The 21895-nt window shown below is 43.4% G+C and overlaps 1 protein-coding gene across 1 annotated transcript in view; it reads left to right on the top strand.

The window, feature by feature from the left end:
- ETNK1 (ethanolamine kinase 1) overlaps window positions 1-21895 on the top strand; it is a 51204-nt gene that overhangs the window by 11414 nt on the left and 17895 nt on the right. Inside the window, exons 2-4 of the mRNA XM_053255643.1 lie at window positions 4293-4552; window positions 13274-13414; window positions 16032-16174. Coding sequence (XP_053111618.1) covers window positions 4293-4552; window positions 13274-13414; window positions 16032-16174 — 544 coding nt within the window. The remainder of the gene's footprint in view (window positions 1-4292; window positions 4553-13273; window positions 13415-16031; window positions 16175-21895) is intronic.

Below are 21895 nucleotides of genomic sequence, written 5' to 3'. Positions count from 1 at the left end.
TTTTCACTGCATTCCAGCCCTCTTCAGAATATTATGCTTTCAAGCTCCTAGATGCAGTGTTCCCTTTAAGCCATGCACATGTACACACGCTCACACATTTTATGATGTCCCTCAGTTAATTTTAGATCCAGTTCAGGCTGAATCAGTAAGGTCCCATTCTGAATGTATGTGCACACACACTGCTTTGATACTGCCACCCAGAACAAAACTCATTCTGTACACAGATGAGAAAAAAATAGAAAGAACACTGTAAGGATGTCTCATTTGTAGACACGACTCAATTCATGTCACCCTTTCACCAAGAGGTTCTTCCTCTATTCCTGTGGCTGCAGTGCCATTGCCTCCTCTATTCTGCTCCACCATGATGGCTGAGTGGCAAGCGCCACTTTCATCAAAATCCATTGGCACTTGCCCTAAGAAGATATATACTCTTCTTCCAAGTATTATGTATCTTATATGAATTCTTCAGGTAGCGGATGTGGTGGCCCAGCTGGTCTCAGGCACAGTGTTAATTAAGAAAGTTGAAGAGCAATTCACCGCCCTTGGATGTGCACTGAAGCAATTCGGTGCACATTCCTAATTCACATACACCCATAACTAGACAATCTGTTGACCTGCTCCCCTTCACTCCAGCAGGCTCACAGGGACGCAAAGCTGACTAGTCCTCACTTCCAACCTCATGGTTTCCTGATCAGCTACCAGAAAAGCCATCTTCTCCCATCTCAGATCCTCCAGCACCTATGGGGTCATCTTCAGCACAGCATAGGATACTATATCTCTCACCCACAAATAGAAAATTGAAATGGAAAACATTCTCTCGCCCATCCTCTCACAGTCCACAGCAGACCCAGCGTTTCTAGTGCAGGTACTGAGTTAAATGATTGCCTGCAATGATTGTACCTCATGGGCCAGGTGGCATTCACATCCCCTTCAAAGGCACCTCCTACTGTTCCAGGACCTCATCATTGCTTGCACCCATAAACGGCTTCTGCTGAACATCGGCCAGTCGTTCCACTGGTGACTCTTTCCAGCCATACTCGGGTGTTTTCCACTGGCAGAACTGGTCTGGATAATTGTCACCACAAATGCTAGTCTGTCAGGATAGGGGGCACATTGCAACAACAAATATGCCAAAGGCAAGTGGAGTCCATCTGAACTGTATTGGAACATCAGCTGGCTGGAACTTGATGCTGTTCATTTAGCCCTCCAACTGTTCCTCCCACTTGTTGGCCATGTCTTCATTTACATAGAAAATGTGTCAGTGAAATCTCACATCAATAGACAAGGAGGCACCAAGTCTCCCTCTCTGATGGTGGCATCTTCCCACCTATCTTGCTTGGTGGAGACAGTTCTGCAGCCCATATCAGTGGAATAGCCAGTCAGGCTGACTGGATCAGTCGCCAGGTAGTCTATCCAGCGGAGTGGTCCCTGCACCCCTGTGTTTGCCTGCACATGGCCCAGGTAGTCGGGCTACTCTGAGTGGACCTGTTTGCATCCACACAGAACCACTAGCTTACTTGATTTTTCACTAGGTTCCACTCTCCATTAGTGGGAGCCACAGACACTCTCACAGCTCCTTGGCTGCCCCGACTTCTCTATGCCTTTCCATCAACAGCAGTCATAGGGAAATTCCGACACAAACTACTATTGGAATGAGTGGAAATCGTCCTTATTGCTTCTCACTGGACCCGGAAGTCCTGGTTCTCCATCCTGATTGCTCTATCCTCAGGTCCCCCTGGGTATCTCCCCATCTGTCCAGACCTCTTGCCAACCAATTAATTTCAACCAACCAATTAATTTCAACGGATCTCCTCCAACCACTTCACTACCTTAGCAAAATGGGTTTGAAAATGCATTGACTATGTACAGTATCTTGAGTTTGTGAATCTGTAATATGCACAATAGTAAGTCAGCTGCCATAATGAGAGGCAGAAACCAGCCTAGTCTGCTCCTGACTCCTCCTTTTGATGGTACAAAAGGTGCCTACCAAAGCATTGCACAGTGTGCTGCCCATCTTCAATCCCTTTGTACCTTATGGATTTAAAGCCACCTCTCTGGATATACAGGTTTCCACATTTGAGCTTGCCATGACGACAGTGCTGCTGTCCTCTGGCAAATGTGGCAAGACCCAGCTCTTCTCCCAAGTTTGTGGGGAGGTTTAAAAAATATCCCATCTCCTGGTTCTACTGGAAATCTCATGTTGGTCACATAATGTGAACAACCCTATATAATCGGCAAATGTGTGGCTTTGAGCCAGTTCAAACATTGTTTTGTGGATATGACAAGCAATCGCAGAGGTTGCTAATGCTCTGAATAGTTCAGTGGGAAGTTTGGGAAAAATAGCAAGCGCGTTCTTGTGCTTCCCTCTGAAGACGGAAGTAAAGCTTTGTACCCAAATCTAGCTGATTTGGGGACAAAACAAATCACTCCTGTGGTCCATTGGCTAGATTCGGGTACAAATTGAATCACGCCTGAATCGATTCGATATTCAGATCCCTCCTATTAATTCCCTCAGATTTCCAGCTTTCATTTCTAGCCCTTGTAGAAGTGGAGTTATGGAGCAAAATGTTTGGTCGCTATTTTTCAAGTGTTTGGATTCTTTGGTGTATAACTTTCCCTCAATGAATCCCTATGAGGATTCATTACACACCTTCATTTCTTCTATTCATTTTGACTGTCTTTTCGACAGTGCCAACTGTCACGTGCCACCTTCACCCCACTCCCACCCACAAGGCAGTGTGGTACTACTCAGTTTATGTTCTAGGATTTTTTCAAGTGTTTAGGCTCTTTGGTGTCTGGTAACATTTCCTCATAATGAATCCCTATGAGGATTCATTACACACCAAAGAGTCTAAACACCTCAAAAATTCCTAAAATATGAACTGAGTACCCATTGGGTTGCGGGGTAGTTGAAACATAGAATGCCACTAATTCCTCACCCCCACCTGCAAAGCAGTGGGGTCAAAATGAACAGAAGAAATGAAGGTGTGTAATGGATTCTTATAGGGTTTCATTATGAGAAAAAGTTATACACCAAAAAATCCAAACATTTGAAAAATGACTGCACATTTTGCTCCATAACTCCACTTCTACAAGGGCTAGAACTTAGCTTTAAAAAGAAAGAAAAAAGAAAGCTGGGGATCTGTGTTAGGGTTAGGATATGGCAACTTTGAATTCCCATTGTTTCCTATGGCGAAAATGTTCAAAATCAGTAAAAACTAAAAAAATTCATTAAAAATCAACCAAATGCCCCACTGCCTTGAAATTTGGGTGGTAGGTGGCACCCATGGGGGCCTACCCACCACCCTAATTTGGTGCCCCATGTACCTTGTTAAGTGGTCCAAATCTGAATCAAAGCAAAGCAAATAGAAATCAAATCTGGGGTGATTTGGAGGGAGTAGATTTGGATACAAAACTAATCGGGTGATTTGGAGGGGGGGGCACAAATCGAATCAAAAAAATCAGCCTACTCACCCTGTGTCGCCACCAAACGAGCCGGTGGCAACTGTAACTGAACCTCCCAAATGATCTTAATGGGCAGCTGGGATTATGACAAAGCAGGTTAGATACTTTTTCAGTAATTTGTTAAGAAGGCTGACTTCAGTGCAAAGTTGCATATTTTAGTTAAAAACATCAATTTCACATGGCAGCTAGACCCACAGATTACTAAATCGGTTTTAAAGCTTAATCCTTTTGAGCCCATGGCAAATTTTGAAATGCCACACTAAAGGATGTTTGAATGAAAGGAATTGTATTTATAGTAGTATGGTATAAATAGAAGATACTGTAATTTGAATCTGAATTATCAGATCTTGTGGATCTAATTTCCTTGGTAAATGTAGTGCTGGTTAGCACTAATGGAATTAGAACTTAGGTGGCAAAACAGTTACTGTAAAACCTTACTACTTGCTTTGTGGTCACATAGAATAGTAATGCTAAAATATTAAGCTAATATATTAATATATTAAAAGTTGAACAGTAGATTGCTGTAAGACTGACAGGCTCTTAGTAAATGTACCTCTTGCAGTTATCCAATGAGATTTTGTAGATGTTTATACAAATACACATTAGAAAAAATATAGTGACACAGTGCTTTTCATGAATTTAACCTCTCTATTGAATGTTATGAGGTAGCCTTTGAAAGTTCATGTTTTGAGGAGCAAGATTAAGTACTGGAGACTGATCTAATCCTTTATGAAATCTTTCTAAAGTAGTTTTCACAACCTGAATTCTTAAGCACTGCTTATGCTAAGAAGCAGGTTGAAATTATCATCTGTATTCTTGTCTTACAGGTATTTACGGATGGAATCACGAATAAACTTATTGGCTGTTATGTAGGCGAAGAAATGGATGATGTTGTCCTTGTTAGAATTTATGGAAACAAGACGGAGCTGTTAGTGGATAGAGAGGAGGAAGTGAAGAGCTTCCGTGTGTTGCAGGCCCATGGTTGTGCACCACAGCTCTATTGTACTTTCAGTAATGGTCTGTGTTACGAGTTCATGCAAGGAGAAGCATTAGATCCAGAACATGTTTGCAGTCCAGAGATATTCAGGTAAGTCCTCTGGCACTGCTTAATTTAGAGTTCCTTTTGTATCCTCCCTTTCTTCAAAGGTGTGTGAGCAGTGGTGTGTGAGCTGCTCTTCATTTTCCTTGGTGCACTCCATTTTGTGGACAAATAGATGGCTTAAAGAGAGGATTGTCCTTACAAGCAGCTATCACAGTGTAATTCTTTTTGTAGATAAAACATCTTATTACACTCCAGCCCTTCCTCTGTCTTCCCTGGCTCATGCTCCAGTCATCTCCCATTGTTACTGTCTTAAATTGTTAATTCTCTCTGCCTCGACAACTCATTTCTGTTGTTGTTCAGACTATGTGATGTCTCTTCAAATCGTTCACTCCTTATCTCCTCTGCATTTGGCACAATCATCTTGTCCTTCAGAGTTCTTACAGGCTTGTTCTTGCTTAACTTTTATCGCTTCCCTTTTAGTACGTCTTGCCTGTGACTCTCTAACTCTGGTTCCTTTAGCCAGAGCCACTGCTAACTTGGCAAAGAGGCACCTTTTTAACGTGGTGATTCTCTTTAATCTGGATAGTTGTTCCTACATTCATAACAAGTGGGTTCTGCCCCTGCGCAGATCAGCTTCGGGAAGAATTCGTTAGCTCCTTGCGACGCCAACCGCCCACTGCACGTGACTGCAGTACCCTCTAGTGGCGGTTAGGCGTCTCCATTTTCAGTTTCTTTCTGACCGCCATAGCGATCAGTACTCGGAGACTGTTGCTCCTCGTAGAAAGTTTTTGTGATTAGTTTTTATGGTTTTTGGACATTGGAACGGACTAGGACTACTCTTTTGGACTCTGATTTGGCTTTTGGTACCTCGGCACGGTTTTTTGACCCGGAACGGACCTGACGACGTTTCTTCTCAACGATTTTGCTTGGACTCAATCTCGGATCTCCCCTCACTGACTTCGGAATGGAACGACTACTGAGCAGGATGAGCGGCGTGAGTAAGGCGGATACTCCCGGCAAGACGACTTTTAAGCGTTGCATGGAGTGCCGGGGGAAGATCCCCTCAACGGATGGGCATACCCTCTGTTTATTTTGCCTGGGTGAGGCCCATGATACGGCCTCTTGTTCGGTGTGTGTCACCTTTAACAAACAGACGCTGAAAAATCGAGCGGCGTGCCTTAAAGTTTATTTAATGGAGGACGCTTTGCTGCCTAAGGCCGCGCGGAAGGATACGATGCCGGGTCCTGCGTCGAAATCGCAGTCTAAAGACCCCGGCAGGTCAAAAAAGCCGAAAGGGGCTCCTTTGACTTCCGTTGCCACGGCTTTGAGGCCCTCAACATCGAGCGTCTCGGCCTCGACATCGGGCGCGTTGGCATCGGGACATTCCTCTTCCTTTAAGTGCCCAAAAGATCACGGTTCAGGCCTGAAGAGGAAGCACAAGGGTGCGGCCTCGGACCATGACACCACCCGTAAGAGATCCAAGCATGGCCATGCTTCAGAACATAGGCCTTCGCCTACGGGCCTATGTGATTCCTCGACGTCGAGCAGCGTCATTGTCCCCGGCTCCGACGCCCTACCAATCTCCTTTGACTTCTGGACACCAGCCACAAAGCACTCATCAACATGAGCGGTCGACGGAACCGAGGACGGGGCCTAGAACGCAGGCTTTGGGCCCAGAGGCCTGACACCGCACACGCTGCACGCTCTTCACCGTTGGCGTCGATGTCGAATGTGGCTCCAGAAACCACGGTCGCTCTGATCGAGGACACGGAGGTCGATGTCGACGCCGAACCCGACGTCGAACACATTGACATCGAGGAAACACATGATGACTTCGAAGAAGAGGAACCCTTCGACATCGAGGAGAAGGACCATGTCGACGTCGAGGATGTGTCAGCGCCGGAGTTTCGCATGCTACTGAATACATCCCCAGCAACGCCAAAGGCAAGCGAAGGGGAGGCGAGACTGGTCCGCATGCTTAACTCAGAAGAGACTACTCCCTTGACGGGCACCTTTACGGGGTTCCATGTGGGGGATTCTCTCGCTGGATACATACCCAAGTCTCCTTCGTTGTCACTGAGGGGCACACCAGCTGCCGGGCCTTTGTTCGGTGACGGATGGGGTGATGTAGTGGAGGTTACGAAGACTGACTTTGCCTTGTTCAGAGAATGGCTCAGAGATAGGGAACAGGTCCCGAAGGTTATTAAGGAGACGGCAGTGCAGGCTGTTCTTATGCTGGTGCAGCGCATGGAGATGGCTGTTCAGGCAACGGCGCCTGTACCGCGTCAGCGCACAGTTTCTCTTCAAGCGAATGTGATGCGCATTCCGTCTACTACCCTGCATCAGGCAGCGACTCAAACAGCGTACGCGCCTGCTCACGTCACCTCAACTGCTGTAGGTAATTCTCCAGCCCCATCTGATGATGGTGAAGATGATGATGTGGAGGATGATTACGCCTCAGATTCTACACCGGATCCTGATGACCCCGAGACACTGGCCCTTCCAGATCCTGATTCCAATGTGGCAGTTGTCCCATCGATTTCGCCCAATGAAGAAATGAAGGGCTATCACCAACAGGTGGCGGAGATGGCTCAAGTATTGGGCCTCTCCCTTAAAGAGAAGACAAGTGATCTGGATGACCCTGTTCTTAACATGATGAAGGCAGCCTCTGGTTTGAAACCAGTATATTTGCCAATGCTTCCTCACATCAATAGGGCTGCAAAGTCGGCTTGGGAGGTCCTCCAGACATCGGCACCAACCTCTAAGCGACTGGAAGCTTTATATCGCGTCCAGGAGGAGGAGAATGGTTGTCTCATGCATCACCCTGCACCAAATTCATTAGTTGTCGATTGCGCGACCACTTCAAGGGGCGGCAAGCGCCACACTACTCCTGCGGATAAGGAGGGCCGCAAACTAGATGTTTTGGGACGACGCACTTACTCCACGGCCTGCTTGTCCATTAAAATTGCCAATTATATGGCTTGTCAGGCGCGTTATACGCATTCCCTGTGGGAGTCCCTGTACGATCAGCGTACAAAGTTGGACCCTAGTGAGTTTTTAAAGAGGTTTGACTATGTGTTTGCGAAGTCAACTGCGGCCACTCGACAGCAACTGGCTAATGCCAAACACTTGGCCGAGTCAGAATCACGGACTTTGACCTCGTCTATTACTTTACGGCGGCACGCCTGGTTGCGGGCGACAGGCTTGCAACAGGATATGAAGGACAGGATTGAAAATCTTCCATTTGATGGTGCGGGCCTGTTTTCGGATAAGACCAACGAGACCATGGAGCAGTGGAAGAAGTCACAGAGTACCACACGACCTTTTACCAACCAAAGATCAGCAAACAGATACCGTCCGTATGGCTAGTACAATCCGTACCAACGACGTCAGGGCGGTTACCGGCAGTCCGAAAAGAGGGAATTTAGATGCCCTTTCCAGCAGTCTGGGAATACATCCAAGCGTCCTTATTACCCCAAGAATAGAGCCAACCAGTCTGGCCAGACTAAGAGAGCACCACAATCCAAGCAGCAGCTTTGATCTGGAGGCGAGCCCACTACCATCTTGCGACTTGCCCCTACAGAACAACCAAAACACCTATGAAGCAAGGAACACCATCTCCTTGAACTTTGCCAGAGTTCCCATCAAACTGGCCAGCCATGCTCAAGCGTGGCACCATATAACATCAGACCAGTGGGTCTTACGCATAGTGATGACAGGCTATGCGCTAGAGTTCAAGGAGTATCCTCCATTTCTGGGCATAAGATACACTCCGTAAACCCCTGTTTTGAGGGAGGAGGTGGAGAAGCTTTTGGAGAAAGGGGCAATATCGCCAGTCCAGTGGGCTCTCAGCCAGTCAGGCTTCTATTCCCGCTATTTCCGAGTCCCCAAACGCGACGGGGGCATAAGGCCTATTATGGATCTCCGGGGCCTAAATCAATACATCGAAGTAAGGAAATTCAGGATGACAACGTTGCAAGCTATCCTTCCACTCCTTCATGGAGAGAAGTGGATTGCAACGCTTGATTTAAAGGATGCTTACTTCCACATAGGCATTCAGGAGAACCACCGCAAGTTCCTCTGCTTCACTATGAGAAGCGAAGTCTATCAGTACAACGTCCTACCCTTCGGCCTGGTTACAGCCCCACGTGTGTTCACGAAGTGTGCCGCGGTGATAATAGCTCATCTTCGGACAAAGGGGCTGTCCATTTATCCATACCTGGACGACTGGCTGCTGACGGCCGGTACGCGCGAACAGCTACAGGAGCATGTCCACACGGTAACCTCCCTGTTGAGCGAACTGGGCGTGAACATCAATTGGGAGTAGTACTTTCTGCAACCTGCAAAACGCCTTCAGTATATCGGGGCAGTGTTGGACATGACGGCCTAGAGGGCAATTCTGCCAAAGGAACGGTTTGCCCGCCTGAAGACACTCATCCTCAGAGGGCAAGAACGGTACAGGTTATCCTCGGTCTGATGGTCTCCTGTACCACCATGATTTTGTATGCGAGGCTTCGCATGCGCAAGCTACAACTTTGGTTTTTGATAGCTTACCGGCCATTGCTGGACCCGCAGTCCAAGCGATTAACACTGCTGACCACAGTACTTGCCTCTCTGACATGGTGGACGAAAGAGTCGAACTTGCTCAGCGGCGTGCGGTTCGAGACTTCCAACCCGACCTCGACGGTTACCTCGGATGCTTTGATGCAAGGCTGGGGCACACATCTGTTGCAACACAGGGTGCAAGGTCAATGGACGCCAAAAGAGAGGCGTCTACATATAAATTTTCTAGAGCTGCTGGCTGCGTACAAGGCACTGGTCGTCTTCCAAGAGAAACTCGTGGGGTAGACCGTCTAGCTCCAAATGGACAATACAACAGCCATTGCGTATGTCAACAAGCAAGGCGGGACGGTCTCCAGATCATTGTGCAGTCTCAGTCTACAGTTGTGGAATTGGTGCATTCCACGCAAGATCTACCCCATTGCCATTCATATCAAGGGAACCTTGAACGTTTTAGCGGACTCCTTGAGCCGGGAACTCGTGCTGGACCAACACGAATGGGAGTTAAACCCGGTGATAGTGAGACAGTTATTTCAGTCTTGGGGCAAACCAAAGGTGGATCTCTTCGCGACATACAGGAACAGCAAGTGCGACCACTACTGTTCCAGGATGGGCGTTGGCCCAGATTCAAAGGGGGATGCGTTTCAGTATCAGTGGAGTCATCAGTTGCTTTACGCCTATCCTCCGACCCCAGTGCTGCCCAGGGTGGTGGCCAAACTTTTGCAAGACAAGTCACAAGCGATCGTTGTTGCCCCTTGGTGACCAAGGCAGCCATGGTTCATGCTGCTACTCAGACTGTCTCAAGGCAGGTACAGGAGGCTGCCGCTATGGGCAGATCTGATAACACAGGGCCAGGGGGAGGTGTTGCACCCCAATCTGTCTGTGCTGAATCTTAGAGTTTGGAGGATCGGCTCCTTAAGAAAATTCTCCTTAACACCCGTAAGCTTTCAATGAGGCGGAGCTATCGGGCTAAATGGCGCAGGTTTGCGGCGCATGCTGCCTCCAGAGGCTATAACTCCAAGGAGGCGAGCCTGAAGGCTGTCCTTCTGTATTTGATTACTCTGAAACAGAGCGGCCTAGCGAATGTCTCCATTAAAGTGCATATGGCAGCTATATCGGCACAGCATGATGGGTGGGATGGAAAGACGGTCTTCACCCATCCACGTTGTAAAGACTTTATGAGAGGCATCAATAATCTGTATCCTCCAGTTCGCCCACCGACGGAGAAGTGGAGTCACTGATGGACCCGCCTTTTGAGCCTATGGCATCTGCGTCGTTGAAGCACTTAACCTTAAAAACGCTTTTCTTGGTGGCTATCACTACGGCTAGGCGGGTGAGTGAACTGCGGGCTCTCCGTGTCTGACCCTTATACGAAGATAAATCCAGAGCGTGTCGTTATGCGTTTGGATCCCGATTTCCGGCCAAAGATTGTGTCTGATTTTCACGTCAATGCCGAAATTGTACTAGCTACCTTTTTCAGAGATCCTATGTCTGCACTTGAGCGGGCTATGCATTCTTTAGATGTTCGTCGGGCCCTTCTTTTCTATTTGAGGGCTACTAAGGACTTTCGAAAGACACTTCAGTTGTTTGTTGGCTTGCGGGGCAAGTGTAAAGGGCACTCACCTATAAGGCAGAAACTGTACTTCTGGCTGGTGGAGTTAATCAAATTAGCATATGACCAGCAGGGTATCATTCCTCAAACGTTGATTAGGGCTCACTCCACTAGGGCCTACGTCACTTCTGCAGCTCACCTGTCTGGCATTCGCTTCTCTGATATTTGCACAGCTGCAACCTGGTCATCACATCAGACGTTTGTGAAGCACTACGCCATAGATCTGCGTATGGCCAGAGCTGCTGAGTTCGGACGGGCGGTCCTCAAAAGGGTGTTACAGTAACTTGCAATGCTTACCTCACCTCCATCTGGGTAGCTTGTGATTCACCCACTTGTTATGAATGTAGGAACCACTATCCAGATAAACAGGTTGCTTACCTGTAACAGATGATCTGGTAGTGGTTCCGTACATTCATAAATCCCGCCCGTCCGTCCCCACTAAGACGTTTGGAAGCTACTGCTTTATTTTTACTGACTTTTTGGCATTTGACATCTTGTCCTCAAGCCTGGGCTGCCCTGTCAGTCTTCAAGAAACTGAAAATGGGGACGCCTAACTGCCACTAGAGGGTACTGCAGTCATGTGCAGTGGGCGGTTGGTGTCGCGAGGAGCTAACAAATTCTTCCCGAAGCTGATCTGCGCAGGCACAGAACCCACTTGTTATGAATGTATGGAACCACTACCAGATCATCTGTTACAGGTAAGCAACCTGTTTTTTAGCAGGGGGAGAGTAACTGGCCCCATCCATCCCCAGCACAGTACATTTGGTGACTGTTGGCTGGTGTCTATCTTACATTGCTTTTTTGATTGTGAGCCCTTTGGGAACAGGGATATATCTTTCTTACTTACTTACTCATTTATTCATTTATTCTTTCTTTCTTTCTTTCTTTCTCTGTGTAAAGCACCCTGAGCCATTTTTGGAAGGGTGGCGTAGAAATCAAATAAATAAATAAATTCATGCACTAAGCTCTCCTGACTGTCTCCCCATTCTTCCTTGTTTACACTTTCCCCAACAGCTCTGTGATGCCACTTTTTTCTTCAAATGAGACGTGTGTATGTGTATCTAGTGTGTAATTAAGAACTTCCAGTCTACTAGATTCTGTTGTGTGAATTGTCAACGTCTTCAGTCCTCTGTAATCTAGAACAGGCCTAGGCACAATTGTACCTGATTCTTCTCCTCACCTGTGGCAGCTGCTTAAGGGAATCTTCTGGTAGCCTATTCTTGCTGTCTGCTGTTAATCTTAATATAAGGCAAACCTTATTCTACACAGACTCTCTATCCAGTTTCACGTATTTGCGGGTGTCTAATTGACACCCAGTTCCATTATCCGCAGATGTGCAAGGGTTAAAATCCACATATACATAGTTTATAGAGGGCTGGAAGTGACCTCAGAGGTTTTTTCTGACCACCAGTTAGCCAGGAGGAGCCATTTTGTGGTTCACTTCTTTTTTAAAAAGCACTTCCCCCGTGATTTTCCATGGGGAAATTTTTTGGGGGGGGGGATTTGGTCCTGGGTGGTGCGTTCCTGGACAGCTTGACACCCGCAGAGCATGATAGGGGACTTTACCCACTTTTTTGCCCCTTTTCCAGCTTCCAGGAGTCTCTTCTCCCACCCACCCCCATCCTGTAGAGTCAGTGCCTTGGTATCCGTGGTTTCAGCATCTCCTCCTCCCCCGGGGTCTGGGGGCAGAATCCCCACGGATACCAAGGTTTGCCTGTATTTCCTCCTAGGTCAAAACACTTAAGAGTCATTTTACTTTTCTCAAGCAGTTAGCCCAAGTTGATGCTTTCTAGTTAAAGACTTGAGTCATCAGTTTGGTTCTTCAGAACACAATGGAAGAATGAAGCATTGTATCATTAAGACTGGTGGTAGAACTTGCATTTTGGATTTCTGAGCCATTAAAATACTCATGTATGTTTGTTCCATGCTGAACTCTTGGAACTGACAGTTAAAAACATCAAGAACATGTGAAGTATCTTGAGAAATAAAGAAAATACTTGAGGTTGCTGATAGACCAAATTATGCACAGTGTGCTGTTGATTGAGGGCAACAATGTCTGTCCTAAATGTATTGCTTCAAAATACCTTTGGTACTGGTTCAAAATGGTTTTGCTTCAGGATATTTAGTCTGCCTGTTAACACTTTATGCTGAACTCTTTCAGACTGGGTATCATAACAGTTAAGTAAGTGTGTGTGTGTGTGTGTGTGTGTGTGTGTGTGTGTGTGTGTGTGTAAAAAATAAATAAATAAATATATATATATATATATATATATATATATATATATATATTTATTTATTTATTTATTTATTTATTTATTTATATTTGAAAATGTTCTAGTTTCTGACCAGAGTGAAGAGTTCTGCTTGGGAAATAGGGCTCATTTGCCTCCTCCCTGCCGCTCCTGAATGTTGGGAAACCTTCTAACCATGTGGGATGTTGCACGGGGACTGAAGTGGGATGAGGAATAGATAGAACTTGGGTGGAAACACCCTTTGCAAGCAGAGTGTTCTGAGCTGAGACTGCTGGATAGCCAGCCCATTTATAACATTGTAAAATGAAGTTTATGCTATAATGAAACTTTAATTTCTTTCAGGCTCATAGCAAGGCAACTTGCTAAAATACATGCTATTCATGCTCACAATGGGTGGATCCCCAAGTCTAATTTGTGGCTGAAGATGGGAAAATATTTCTCTCTTATACCAACAGAATTTGCAGACAAGGAGTTACACAAAAGGTAAATTTTAAACTGTTTCCTTGACTGTTGTGAAATCAGCCAAGAGAAGGCATAAACTTATTTTACTTTTTAAAGCTGAAGATAGAGCATACATTTATGGTTAGATCCTAAGCAAAAGTATTCCTTTGGTATTTCATGTAGCTCAGAAGGCTTGGGCATAGTGTGTGAAGTAGTTTATGCAGGCCAGAAGTGTCTGTACAGCCATGGTGAAATACAAAAACTACATCCCACCATTATAAGCTTTAAACATTCTGTTGGCCTCCAAATCCTCTGTTCAGTCTGTCTAAAACTTGGCACAGAGCAGGTAGGAGACAAGTGCCACCATCACTCCAAATGTAATACAATTCTGTTGAGAAATTATGAAGATAAAGCAATGAGTTAAAGTTGACCCACAAAAAGCCTGATTTCACTCATTGGAATACAAACTCTATAGAAACACTGGGAATAGTGCAGCACTTAAAGAAAGGATAGAATATAATGAATGAGAAAACCTAGGAGGACCAGACCCTTCTGCAGAAATATTGTGGGTGATAACACAAGGCCCCCCCTCCCATGTATTTTTAGGGACATGCTGTTGCTCTCCTGATGAAAATGCTCAGAGTGACCTGGATATGGAGTAGGAAATCAGGGAGGCATCTAAGAGAGACAGTGTTGTAATAATGGGTGACTTGGGTTGGGTATATTTACATTCAGGTAGTGATAGAGGCCCAATTTCTGGATTCTCTAAATCAGGGATTCTCAACGTTGGGTCCCCAGACGTTATTGGACTTCAGCTTGCATAATCCCCAGCCCCACTGGCCTTTGGCTGGGGAATATGGGAGTTGAAGTCCAATAACATCTGGGGACCCAACATTGAGAATCCCTGCTCTAAATGACTGTCGCTTAAAACAGTTGTCCATGGAACCAGCCAGAGGGAAAGTGACCCTGGGTTAATTCTTAGTGGTGCTCAGGACCTGGTGTGAGATGTTGGTCTTCTGGAACTGATAGGGAACAGTGCAGTCACATCCACCATACATATGTAATTGGAGAATTGCCAAGGAAAGACACTTTGGATTTCAGAGGAGGGAACTTATAAAAGTGAGGGGAAAGTCAGGAGCTTCCCCAAGTGATTTAGGAAGCTGATTTCTGACTGAAGACATCCCTCCCCAGTCTAGTGTCTAACTGAAAAACCAAGGCAAAGTGTGAGTGTATGGAGGTAATCAGTAAAATCATCTTGTACAAAGTTTTAACTTCTGTATTGCTTAAGCAATAAAGGTGACTGTCCTAGGGATATGCACAAAATGTTTGAAATGTTTCATTGAAATGTTTCATTGAAACAGCGGCCAAGCTGGCTGTTTTGATAAAACAAATTCTGAATGTTACAGGTATTTCAGCTGTAGGTAACAATGGGGAACAAAAGAAATGAGCAAGTGGTCTGTATTTAACAAAATTCTGAATTTTCCCCGAATCACCATGGTGTTTGGGGGAAAGAATAAACATTTGTTAATCACCCCTTCACCCATTTCTTTTGTGGGTTGGTTGGTAAGTAGCACCAATCATGCCATACCCCACAACCCACTTTGGTGTCCCTAGGAGGTACCCATGGGGAACAATAGGTTTTTTTGCGTTGCTCATTGTTCTTTATGGCTGAAAAAAGTTGCACTCAGAGTGCACACAACAAGTTTTGCATTGCAGTTTTCAATGCATTTTGTTACTCTGCCTTGCAAAACACTGCAGATTAGAAGCACACAGTAAAAGGGCATCTGTACCTATCGGTACAGAACACACATTTCTTTCAAACACAGTCCAAAAATGTCCAAAATATAATCACTGGCCCGGAATCCAGTCCACTGCCAGGCCAGCCACAGTGCCTGTGCTTCAGTAACATCATTGGCACATGTTGTGTTCTCGCACACACAGTTATGACTCTTTACTTCAGCATTGTGACAGCTGCTGCTGCAGCACCTTTAGCAGCAACCATAGCCATAAGTTCAACTAGAGCAACGTCTTCAGTTACATTCTGACTGAGTACACCTTGCAATGCAGAACAGTGAGTAAAGCACAGTTAGTCTCAAAGGCCAGACATGGAGCTCAACTCACAGCAATCACCAAGAAAATATTACATGCACACGCATGCATCCCTAGACTAACGCCATTTGCAGTGTGTGTGCATTTTAGAAAGATGAATGAAAATTGTAAGCACCTTAACTTACGTATTAAGCCAAAGGCGTTTTGCTATTTTAATAGGGTAACATGGCTGGAATAAACTCTGTATAAAATTTTGAGAGTTGCTTCCAGAGAGGAGACTTGGTCTTGTGGTATCAAGGGTGACTTGTCCCCTTAGCTAAGCAGGGTTTGCCCTGGTTGCATCTGAATGGGAGACTTGATGTGTGAGCACTGTAAGATATCCTCTTAGGGGATGGAGCATCTCTGAGAAGAGCAGAAGGTTCCAAGTTCCCTCCCTGGCAGCATCTCCAAGGTAGGGCTGAAAGAGATTCCTGCCTGCAACCTTGAAGAAGCTGCTGCCAGTCTGTGTAGACAATACTGTATGGTCTGACTATGGCAGCTTCCTATGTTCCTATGTTTCCTTTTGCTCAAGGAAAAAAGGAGACTGACTATTTTTCTTCAAACTCTAAAGGTTTCTAAGCGATGTCCCAAGTCCTCAAATTCTTCAGGAAGAAATGGCATGGATGAAGGAGAGACTGTCCAACCTGGGCTCCCCAGTGGTACTTTGTCATAATGATCTGTTGTGTAAAAATATAATCTACAATGGAAAACAAGGTAGGTATTGAACACAGCTGTAAGTAAATCTTTTAGGCTTGTTTTGTATTGCCTAATATGTAGTAGTATTTTGTGGTGGGTGGATATTTGCAACTGTACTTTTGTTTTAAATAACTCCTGACAGTCATACTATTAACATTTGCTTGGAACAAATATTCAGTGCCATAGCAGCTGTTGTATAGACATATTGTTTTAATAGCTATAACTGACATTTTATTAATATAGTTTTGCAGAAAATAATTTCCTTAATAGCAAGTACTCCTTGACAGGAATTTCAAAATTTAATTTTTGTTTAAATGTCCTTGACCCAAACTTATTATTTCCAACAGCCTTAGGAGCACATGTCTCCAGGTTATTGTGTATTATTCTCTGTATTATTCTGATTTGTCAGATATATTGATGCCACGGAGGAATTCTACATGGTGAAGTATCTTGAAAGATACTTTCCAAGGCTCTGTTTATATCCTGCTGATGAGGTACATAGGTATCTTTAAAGCTGAAGATTTGTTTGTAAATATTTGAGATTGGATGTATTCTGGAAACTACCTAACAGTTCATTGTGCCAATTTCAACAGTGTTTGAACTCTTTAAAATAATGCTTTTATTGAATGAGATTTGCATTATAAATGAATTTTTAAAGCAAATATGTATTACTGGTTTTCATGATGTAATGGTTTTGAGAGTTGCCTAAAATGATATATTAAGGCAGGCACATTAAAAGTTAGTCTTGAACTAGCTTTTAGTTCTTGAACTGCCCATTCTGGAGCAATAGTATTCCTTCTTCCCTTGTTGGCGTTAACCATGGTTTATGTTATGTTCTCACTTAGACAATAGATGTCTCCTTATGGTTTGGGCTTGTGAATTATGGTTATGAGGGAATATTGCATCAATCTTCGTGTATTCAAAAACCATGGTTAATGTTGGGAAGGGAGTCCTCTAGAGAAGGAGCGGGAGGGAATGTGCAATTTTGGGATTGGATTCCTGTTTATAAAACTTGGTTTTCAGGGAACCAGTGTTTCCTCTGTGCCAGGCCTTTGTCTGAGCCAAATCAAATTGAGGTGGTCATGTTTAATGAAAACTAGCATTTAAGAAGTATGGCGGGGGGTGGGGTATCAAAGAACTGTGTATATTTTGAATCTGAATCTTGCTCTATCAAAATAAAAATAGATTGACTGAGATCCAAATAAATGGTTTATAAGGGAACCACATATGTAGCTGACTTTCTCAGCAACAGTTTCTCATTACTGGCAAAGCAAGCCACTCTCCAAGACTTGATAAGCACTGCAGTTCCTGGGTGCCAGAATCTAATTTCTAAGCACCAGAGAGACATTGTGTTCTCAATTTTGCTAATCCAATTCGTCGTCGTTTTTCCCCCCTCCTTTGGGGTAAACATTAATCTGAGGTTGTGCAAAAACAAGTATCTTGTATGTTTGCCATACTGTTTAAAAGTGTTTTGCACAGTTTTATCTCTTGATTGAAAAATGAGCAATTGAATGCCTCCCAAATTGGTTTTTTTAATTAAAGGGGCTTTACTTGTAGACCCCTCTGTCAGGTTCTAATCCCTGGCCATAAATTGCTACCTTGTAGCTCCTTCTGCTGCAGTGTCTACTACTTATAAGGATTTTCTGACCCACTTCCCCTTTGGGAATCTGTCTAGATCACATTCCTTAGATTTGATTCTGAAGTCCAAAAATGTTTGGCCAGAGAGAGATACTCTTGATATAGTTGCTACAAATGTCAATTGTTTTATCCATCAGATCTGAGGAAAGTGACTTTTCTGCACAGACACAAGTATTTTCAATAAGTGCCCAAGAGAAAAGTTCCGAAGTGATCACTGTCAGTTGCTAGGCTTGACATGCCCACTTTTGAAACAATGTGCTGTCATTTTCTTTTGTAAACAGAGTGGAGAATAATTCAGTGAGAGCAGTACATCATTTAAGAGCATTTCTACAAAAACCAGTGTGTGAGTGTTTAGAATTTGGGAACAGGGATGGGGAGAGGGAGAATTCTCGATATGGAAACATTGCTTGCAGATCTTAAGGTGGGGAAAATACTACTTGTATGTAGTAGCTAGACTGTGTCCATTAAAGATGAAGTGTTTGAATATTGCAGTGCAACACATACACAGTGAGGACAGATCTCATGACTTCTCTGTGATTGCAGTTACCAAATGATAGTCATGTTGCATCTCAAGCCTGTCATTTGATAACTGCCGCATCAAGAGGTCTTGTGAGTTAGCCCTAGTTCTTAAGACTTCTGTGATGCTGAGATGTCAAGCATTGCTTTAATCTTGGAATAACTAAATCTTATGTTAAGTATTAAAAACTGTGTATTGTCTTGCATTGGGCAACAATGTATATGAAACTGGTACATAATACAGTCTTAAGAGGGACTATTTACTTTTGCAGTGGAAACTCAGCTTTAACTTTAATTGAAAGTAAACTGGGCATTCAGTAGAATAAAAATTCTTAATGCAGTTAAAGTGTCACCGGCATGCTACAATGTTTTGCAAGCTGCTTTGAATAAGAATAAGAACAAACACTTTAAAGATGCACTTTGCTCTCTGGGATTTTTTCTCTCCCCCCCACCCACCCAACATCCTCCAAAATCGTTGAAACAATTATATCACAAAGTGTGCCACTTATCCTAAATAGTGTATTCTTTAAAAGTTGATCTGTTGAAATGATGAGGTGCATTATATTGCTTTTCCTGTCGAAGAAGAGCAGTCTCTGCCAAATCTTAACTGCCTGTGAGCTTGGCTTGACTTTATAGCCACGATTTCATATCTTTTGTAATGCTATTCTCTCTTCCCTATACTTGAAGACCTTGTATACTTGTAAAAGAACAATTTATTAGTCAGTTGAGCTGTAATTAAGAAATAGTTAATTTCTCAAAGACATTTCAGTTTCTTTAATTTGCTTTGTTTCACAGTAGTCTTTTACTTCAACTTATCAAATGATCCCCCTTGCTTTCATTTGATGGGTAACTTACCTACTCTTTTTTCAGAATTGTAAGTCGAAAATATCAATTTCCAGGCAAGTTTCTTATGTTTTCTGCAGTGAATATCTTCTGAAATTAAAAGAAATAGGAATCAATATTTTTCTTTTAACAAGCTTTGCACAGTATTGAATAAATGTTTTCAGATATTTTGCTTTCAGCATTGGTAAATGGTTAATCTTTATTTTGTAAAGTATATCATCACTCTTTTCCTAAACCTGTGAACCGGACTTCTATTTTCTCTAACTTTCAATCACCTCTGTTTCCTTATTAGTGTAATCAATATGGTAGCTTTTATTCAGTAACTTGAACTATGGATCAGTGTAAAAACACTTAGATTATACTTGTAGCCTGATTAAGTGCTTGGGCTACTCTACATTATCTCCTGTATATTGCAAGGAACTTCCCTTGCTACTGGCTTGACGTACATGTTAATCTTTCCACTGTCTTCAGACTGTATGTAGGTCCTGGAGATTCTGCTTTCTTTAGTTGCTCATTTAATAGGACAACCGTAGATATAAATTACATTAAGAAATCTCTTCATCTCAGTATCTTGTGTCTATATATACTTAATAGATTAATATAACTTTTAAATGCTTAGTACTTGAAGAAAAATGTTGAATTACCTTTCAAAATCTTTTGTAGTTATCTAATTTTTCAAGAATGAAAATTTCCAACTTGGTGCCGTATTTGTATAGTTGTTTTATTATTATTATTATTATTATTATTATTATTATTATTATTATTATTATTATTAAATTAATTCAATTTCTATACCGCCCTTCCAAAAATGGCTCAGGGCGGTTTACACAGAGAAATAATAAATAAGATGGCTCCCTGTCCCCAAAGGGCTCACATTTTTAAAAAAACAAAACAAAAAACGCAAGATAGACAGCAGCAACACAGTCACTGGAGGTACTGTGATGGGGGTGGATAGGGCCAGTTACTCTTTAGGGATGAGCCCTATTATAAATATATAAATAAATATAAAAATTATAAATATTTATAAAAGCAGCTTTTTAAAACCATAATTTCTGCAAGCACAGTGCTAAGTAACTTACCCATGCTTTCAAGTTCCACATGTTTTCATTCCTAGTTTACATTACATTAGGAAGCTGCTATATACTGAGTCAGACCATTGGGACACTATTGAACACTGTCCCAGGTGGCAAACAGTAAGAAACCCTCAGTGTAAACCATGGTGATTTAACTTTTAGAATGCCTTAGGGAATAAGTAGCATAAAAATACTTTCCTGTAGTATGCATCCCCTTGATCTTGGATCATGCGCTAGTAGGTAAGCTGATCTGTATGTATGTTAGATTTCTATATCACCATGCATTAACTCTCAAGACAGTATACACAGAAGTTAAAACAAGACTGTAAAGATTACACAATTAAAATATTAAGATAGAATATAAAAATACAGATGTGATTAAAAAGAAGCACAATATAACCATAAAAGATCCAAAGCAGCAGCAATAGAAACAATCATATAAAAGCCTGGATAAAAAGCCAAAATTTCACAAGCTTTCTAAAAACTGTGGTGGAGACTGAGGAGTAGATGGACATGGGGAGAACATTCCAGAGTTTGGGGGTAACAACTGAAAAGGCACTATCCCATGTGCACGACAGCCGAGCCTCCCTCATTGTCAGCACCCAGAGCAGAGGTGCCCCCCCCATGACCTCATCAAATGGACTGCAACCCTTGGGAGCAGGCAGTCCCTTAGATATCCAGCACCCAAACTGTTAAGGGCTTTAGAGGTCAAAACCAGCACCTTGAACTGGACCTGGAAATAAATTGGCCGCCAGTGCAGTTGTTTCAAAATGGGTGTGATGTGATTCCAGCGGGCAGCTCCAAATAAAATCCAAGCTGCCGAGTTTTGCACTAGCTGCAGTTTCCGAATATTCTTCAGGGGTAGTTCCACATAGAGTGTGTTACAGTAATCCAGCTGTGATTACCGTAACACACTAAGGTGTTGGTAATTGTGGCCAGATCTGCCTTCTTGAGAAAGGGATGCAGCTGATGCACTAGCTGAAGCCATGCAAAGGCACCCCATCCCTGGCCACCGCCTCCATCTGAGCTCCCAAAAGCAGAGCTGGGTCCAGCAATACCCCAAAGATGTGTACTTGCTCTTTCAAGGGGATTGCAACTCCATCCAGAACTGGTAGAATCTCTTCAACCCAATTGGCTCTCCTACTGACCAACATTACCTTCCGTCTTGCCCGGATTCAGTCTCAGTTTATTAGCCCAGATCCAAGCCATCATTTATTAGCCTCCAGCCCCCGATTTGGGGCTATTTACTACTATGCAGATTGAAATTATCTGTGTCAAAGCAGTTATTTGTTTCTGTTCTTTAGCTTCTATTTGAATGTTTTTCAAGCTTGCTTTACGAAGTTACAGGGGAGGCATAGCTTTCTGTACTTAAAAAAAGGGGGGAATTCTGTAAAGTTAATACATTAATCTCAGCAACTCACATAAAATAGGGTTTCAAAATGTCTTATTCCAGTGCATATGCCCTATTTTAATTCCTCAAACTTCCTCCTTTCAACTTGGTTGAAAATGATTCTTTATACGTAAAACATTTTAGATAGTCTTACATTCTTATACTGAGCTCATTTTACTTTTTCTTCTGAAAGTTGACATTTTTTAATGGACTAGAAACTGATGATGATTTGGACAGGCTCATACTGTGCCAGTTGAAGTTCACTTGCTGCTTAACTAA

This window comes from Hemicordylus capensis, chromosome 5, assembly GCF_027244095.1.
Source record: "Hemicordylus capensis ecotype Gifberg chromosome 5, rHemCap1.1.pri, whole genome shotgun sequence".
NCBI lineage: Eukaryota > Metazoa > Chordata > Lepidosauria > Squamata > Cordylidae > Hemicordylus > Hemicordylus capensis.
The sequence above is the reverse complement of the archived record's forward strand: the minus strand, read 5'-3'. Positions and strand labels throughout refer to the sequence as shown.